This window comes from Vicia villosa, linkage group LG5 (assembly GCF_029867415.1).
Source record: "Vicia villosa cultivar HV-30 ecotype Madison, WI linkage group LG5, Vvil1.0, whole genome shotgun sequence".
NCBI lineage: Eukaryota > Viridiplantae > Streptophyta > Magnoliopsida > Fabales > Fabaceae > Vicia > Vicia villosa.
The window spans coordinates 52,084,236-52,090,928 of NC_081184.1; the positions used below are offsets into that span (position 1 = coordinate 52,084,236).

Consider the following 6,693-nt stretch of genomic DNA (forward strand, 5'->3'; position numbering starts at 1 on the left):
GAGTGATTTTGAAGAAGAATCAGCCAAACATGTCACAGCCCTTACTGGAGTTTGCAATTCTGATGAAGATTCTAGTGAAGATGAGCTATCCTTTGAAGAGCTGGCAACCTCCTACAGAAAGCTGTGTATCAGAAGTGCTGAAGTGTGTCAACAAGGTGAAAAGCAGAAGAAATACATAGCTCAGTTGGAGGCTGATAACAAAGGGCTTAGTGAAACTATATCTGAACTGAATAGTGAAATTATCATGTTACAATCCAAACTTGATCAGATGTCAAAATCTGTAAAAATGTTGAACAGTGGCACGGATATGTTGGAGGAGATTTTGCAGGTTGGAAAAAGTTCAGGAGATATGTCTGGTATAGGATTTGTTGGTGCAAAGAAACATTCCCAAGATAGTAGCAGAACTAAACCTGAAGCTGAGATGTTGAAACCGATGTCAAAACATGTGACTCAACATCACGAGAAAAGTGAAATGAAGAGAAAGTTTCAAAGATGGAGATGTCATTACTGTGGGAGATTTGGACACATTAAGCCTTTTTGCTTCAGATTATATGGATACCCAGATCAAGCTCCTTACTACAAACCTAAGCAGATCATGCCCATCCAGAAGCAACAACGGAAACCTAAAAATATGGCTTTAATAGCCCATACATCTCTTAGAGTTTCAGCCAAAGAAGACTGGTATTTTGACAGTGGATGTTCCAGACACATGACTGGACTCAAGAATCTGCTTGTTGATATCAAGAGTCATTCTACTAGTTATGTAACCTTTGGTGATGGAGCTAAAGGAGAAATCAAAGGAGTTGGAAAATTAGACTGTTCAGGAGTGCCAAATTTAGAAGGTGTTTTGTTGGTCAAAGGCCTGACTGCTAATCTTATAAGCATCAGTCAACTCTGTGACCAAGGATACCAAGTCAACTTCACTAAAGCTGAGTGTGTGGTTACTAATGAAGAAAAGGAAGTAGTAATGAGGGGTGTCAGATCCAAAGATAACTGCTACTTGTGGGTGTCTCATGAATCCAGTTATTCTACTGTATGCTCTAAGGAAGAAGAAGCAAAGCTGTGGCACCAAAAACTTGGTCACCTTCATCTAAGAGGTATGAAAAGGATTATTTCTCTGGAAGCTGTGAGAGGAATTCCTAAGCTACAAATTGATGAAGGAAGAATATGTGGTGAATGTCAGGTAGGAAAACAAACCAGGATGTCACATCCAAAGGTTACACATCTGACTACTTCCAGAGTTCTTGAACTGCTACATATGGACTTGATGGGACCAATGCAAATAGAAAGTCTTGGAGGAAAGAAATATGCTTATGTGGTGGTAGATGACTACTCCAGATACACTTGGGTAAATTTCATCAGAGAAAAATCAGATGTGTTTGATGTTTTCAAGGACCTATGTCAAAGAGTTCAAAGAGAAAAAGAAAATGGTGTTGTGAGAATTAGGAATGATCATGGAAAGGAATTTGAGAATCAAAAGTTTGCTGATTTTTGCTCCTCTGAAGGAATACATCATGAATTTTCTTCCCCTATTACTCCACAGCAAAATGGGGTTGTTGAAAGAAAAAATAGAACTATTCAAGAATCAGCCAGAGCCATGATCCATGCTAAGAATCTTCCTATCTACTTCTGGGCTGAAGCCGTGAATACTGCTTGTTATGTCCATAATAGAGTTACCTTAAGAAAAGGAACCTCTACCACCCTATATGAGATCTGGAAGGGAAGAAAACCCACTGTCAAATACTTCCATGTGTTTGGTAGTAAGTGTTACATTCTTGCTGATGGAGATCACAGAAGGAAGATGGATCCCAAGAGTGATGAAGGAATCTTTCTGGGCTACTCTACGAACAGTAGAGCCTATCGAGTGTTCAACTCAAGAACCAGAATAATAATGGAGTCCATAAATGTTGTGGTTGATGATGATCACAATCAAGCAGATGTCACAGAAGATGTCGGAACATTCTGGGATATTACAGCTGAAGGATCTACCAGAGAAGATGATTGCAGTCCTACTATCACAGAATCTGAGACTGAACTTCCTAACAAGAGTCCATCAATAAGAGTTCAAAAAAATCATCCTAGTGAACTTATTATAGGTGATCTCAACAGTGGAATTACTACAAGGTCAAGGGAAGTAGTTTCAAACTCTTGTTTTGTGTCAAAAATTGAACCTAAAATTGTCAAGGAAGCCTTAACAGATGAGTTCTGGATAAATGCCATGCAGGAAGAACTAGGCCAGTTTGAAAGGAATGAAGTATGGGAGCTGGTACCAAGACCTAAAGGTACTAATGTCATTGGAACAAAATGGGTTTACAAGAACAAGTCAGATGAACTGGGAACTGTTGTCAGAAACAAAGCAAGGCTAGTTGCTCAAGGATACACTCAAGTTGAAGGAATTGACTTTGATGAAACCTTTGCTCCAGTTGCTAGACTTGAGTCAATTAGATTACTGCTAGGAGTTGCTTGTATTCTAAAATTCAAACTATATCAGATGGATGTGAAGAGTGCTTTCTTGAATGGATACCTGAGTGAGGAAGTTTATGTGGAGCAACCTAAAGGTTTTGCTGATCCAAATCATCCTGACTATGTGTACAAACTAAGAAAAGCTCTTTATGGCCTAAAACAAGCCCCTAGAGCTTGGTATGAGAGACTAACTGAGTTTCTTACTGGTAATGGGTACAGGAAAGGAGGAATAGATAAAACTCTCTTTGTTAAAAATGAAGGAGGAAAGATCCTGATTGCTCAAATCTATGTGGATGATATTGTGTTTAGGGGGATGTCAGACAAGATGACTAGACATTTTGTTGATCAGATGCAATCAGAATTTGAAATGAGTCTAGTTGGAGAATTAACTTATTTTCTTGGGCTGCAAGTTAAACAGATGGAAGACTCAATCTTTCTCTCTCAGAGTAAGTATGCTAAAAACATTGTTAAAAAGTTTGGAATGGACAATGCTTCTCACAAAAGAACACCAGCTCCTACTCACTTAAAGTTGTCCAAAGATGAAAAGGGAACCAGTGTTGATCAAAGTTTATATAGAAGCATGATAGGAAGTCTGCTGTATCTCACAGCCAGTAGACCTGATATTGCTTTTGTTGTTGGGGTGTGTGCTAGGTATCAAGCAGATCCTAAGATCAGCCATATCAACCAAGTCAAGAGGATCCTGAAATATGTGAATGGTACTTGTGAATATGGAATGCTCTACTCTCATGGGTGTGAACCTATTCTCACTGGATATTGTGATGCAGATTGGGCTGGAAGTGCTGATGACAGAAAAAGTACTTCAGGAGGATGTTTCTTCTTGGGTAATAATCTTATTTCATGGTTCAGCAAGAAACAAAATTGTGTGTCCTTGTCCACTGCAGAGGCAGAATACATTGCAGCAGGAAGTAGTTGCTCTCAGCTTGTTTGGATGAAACAAATGTTAACAGAATACAATGTCACACAAGATGTCATGACATTATATTGTGACAACTTAAGTGCCATTAACATTTCAAAGAATCCCATTCAGCATAGCAGGACCAAGCACATTGATATTAGACATCATTACATTAGAGATCTTGTTGAAGATAAAATAATTGCCTTGGAACATGTTGCTACAAACCTTCAATTCGCTGACATTTTCACAAAAGCCTTGGATGCAAATCAATTTGAAAATCTAAGAAGCAAACTAGGCATTTGTCTTTGTGAAGGATTATAGCAATTAATTGGGTGTGGGGCCAGCAATATTTCTCTCTCCAAATCTTTGATATCATTACACATTAAAGTGTATTTCCCCCCCCCCCCCCTTTTACAAGTTACCCAAACGGTTTCCATTCCTCCAAAACCTCTCCTCCACACTCACGCTATCTCTCTGTGTTGCTGCATTCATAATCCCTTACCCAGCTTTCCACTTTCTCTCACCATGTCTCAGAGTTCTCCCTCAAAGAAATCTTCTCCTACCTCTGAAACAGCATCAGGTTCTAGGGCACCAAATGTTGTGAGTGATCAAGATGTTGTGCTGGATGTTGTGCCGTTGAACTCTGTTCCTGCTACCGATACTGTTCGTAATCCACCAAGAAAGATGCATGCAAGAAAATCAACTGGGGGATCTGTTCCTGAAACCTTTTCTGTTCAAGGTAGAGAGGGTTCTGCTTATGTTCACAATGCGATCGCAGGTATTGTCACAAGAATCTTGAATGAAGGGCACAAGGTTGATGGGATATCTGTTCCTCTAGCCCAGATGTCTGCCTCTGATAACAGCAAAGATGATCAAGATGGTCAAGATGATGCTAGCAAAGATCAGGGTGATGTTGAGACATCGGTTCATAACACTGATGAGAAGAACCCAGGTGCCAAAGAAGTTGAGACATCTGAAGCTATTAATGTTGAAACATCTGGTACTAAAGATGCTGAAGTTCTTGAGCCTGAGAAAGCTGAAGAGGTTCCTGTTGCTGCTTCTAAAGAAACCCCTAATGAAGGTCCTACTGTGCATGATGTTGTGAATCTGGATGATCTGGATGATTCTATTGACATTGCTGATGATGAACTCATCTCTAGCATCTCTCATAGAGTCAAGACTCGTAAGGGCAAACAGGCTTGTGATCAAGATTTCTCCAAACCTCAGGTTACTCCTCAAAAGAAGGTCACTATAAAGAAGGTCAAGAAGGTCCTTGTTGAACCTTCAACCACAGGGAGCAAGGCTATTGTGAAGAAGAGGAAGGAAATAAGTGTTTCTGTCCCAGAAGATGATGTCTTAAGTGATGTCCCTGACATCCCATCTAAGAAGAAGATTGCTGTCACAAAGTCCTCCACAAAGGTTTGTGATGTTCCTTTGGATAACATTTACTTGCACTATGCTTCAAATGCTATCCAGTGGAAGTTTGTCTATCAAAGAAGGCTGGCTCTGGAAAGAGAATTAGCAAATGATGCTCTGGAATGTCAAGAGGTCATGAAGCTCATCAAGGCTGCAGGTTTGATTAAAACTATTACTCATTTTTCAAAGTGTTATGAAATGCTGGTGAAGGAATTTATTGTGAATTTGTCTCAAGATTGTGGTGATGGAACAACTGATGATTTTCATAAGGTGTATGTTAGAAGAAAGTGTATAGATTTTTCCCCTGCTGTTATCAACCTATATCTAGGTAGAGATGCTGAGGCTCAACCTGAGCTTGAAGTGACTGATAATGAGGTTTGCAAGGTAATCACTGGTGGTAAGGTTAAGAAGTGGCCCATAAAGAGCAAACTGTCTGCTAGTTCTCTTAATGTCAGGTATGCATTGCTGCACAAAATTGGTGCTGCTAACTGGGTGCCTACCAATCACACTTCCACCATTGCTGTTGGCCTAGGAAGATTCATATATGCTGTGGGAACCAAGACAAAATTTGACTATGGGACCTACATATTTGATCAAACTATGAGGCATGTTGGTACCTCTGCTACCAAGCTTCCCATTGCTTTCCCATCTCTGATATGTGGAATAATCCTCAAGCAACACCCTGGAATTCTGAAAAGTAAAGATTCTGTATGTAAGAGGGAGAGTGCTTTGTCTTTTCACTACAAGCTGCTGCAGAGGTCTGATGACAAGACATCTGCTGGGACATCACAACCCAGCAAATATGTGAACAAAGCTCTTCTTATTGCTGAGCTAAAAGAGACTTGTCAAGAGTTGGACAACAGGAAGCTGAAACTTGAAAATCTCATCCACAGTCTTGAGCAGTCTACAGATGATGATCTTGCTGGTGAAAAGGGTGGTGACAATATGGATGAAGACAAAGAGGCTGAGGAAGAAGCTGAGGAAGAGGCTGAGGGTGCTGAGAGTGGGAGTAGTGATGCTGCTGAATGGACTAGTAGCTCAAGTGATGACAATCCTGGTGGCTCTAGTGATGAAGACAGTGATGGGTCTGATGATTAGCTCTGCTGAGCTGAATATGTTTTGGCTCCTTTTGTGCCTAAAAAGGGGGAGTAATTTGGTAGTGGTAGTGTAGTGGTAATGGTTGTTTTGTTGTAATGGTTGTTCTGTTATTTTGGTGATCTTTTGGTTTTTTTTGGACATGGTTGTTTTGTGGTTTTCTTTATTTTGGGTTTTCTCTGGTTCTCCCTGACAATGACAAGTGGTTTCTATAACAGTTGATTAAGTAGATGTTTTCTGGTTTTCTGGTGATTAATCAAGTTGCTGTCAGAATTTATTTTTCTGTTACAGAATTTATTTTTCTGTTATTGGCTGCTGTGTATGCTCTGATATCTGTTTACATCTATTAGTGTTTTAGCCAAAAATTTTCCAAAGGGGGAGTTTGTAGATGTTGTTGATTGGCTGTAATTTTTGGTAAAACTAGTTGTGGTTCTATCTTGTCAAAACTGGTGTCATGACATGCATTCTGCTGTTGTGAAGTTTTTCCTTATGCAGGCCTTTACCTGATGTCAAGGCCGATGTCATGACATTCGCAGCTGTTCGTTCTTTTCTATTACTATCTATGGTTATGTGATCTGATAAGATCCTATGCGCTTTATTTGGTAATGATGGATTCTGATCTGTTTCAAGGACGTCTTGGATGATTATTATTATTAGTTCCTTGATTTATGGAGATTAGTTTTATTAGGGTTAAAACTATTTTGTGGATCCAAGACCCAGCTGCTGTATTGTATGAAGGCTATTTATTCCACGCAGGTGCTGCTGTTGAAGTTAGGGTTTTTGTTTGAGAAACTTTTAGAGTT

At 39.7% G+C, this 6,693-nt stretch overlaps 1 protein-coding gene across 1 annotated transcript; it reads left to right on the forward strand.

Moving 5' to 3' along the window:
* Positions 1-3,904: 3,904 nt before the first annotated feature.
* Positions 3,905-5,893, forward strand: LOC131604657 (uncharacterized). Its single transcript, XM_058877087.1, has 2 exons — positions 3,905-4,798; positions 5,006-5,893. The coding sequence occupies exons 1-2, from the start codon at positions 3,905-3,907 to the stop codon at positions 5,891-5,893; spliced, it is 1,782 nt and encodes a 593-aa protein (XP_058733070.1).
* The last annotated feature ends 800 nt before the right edge of the window (positions 5,894-6,693 follow it).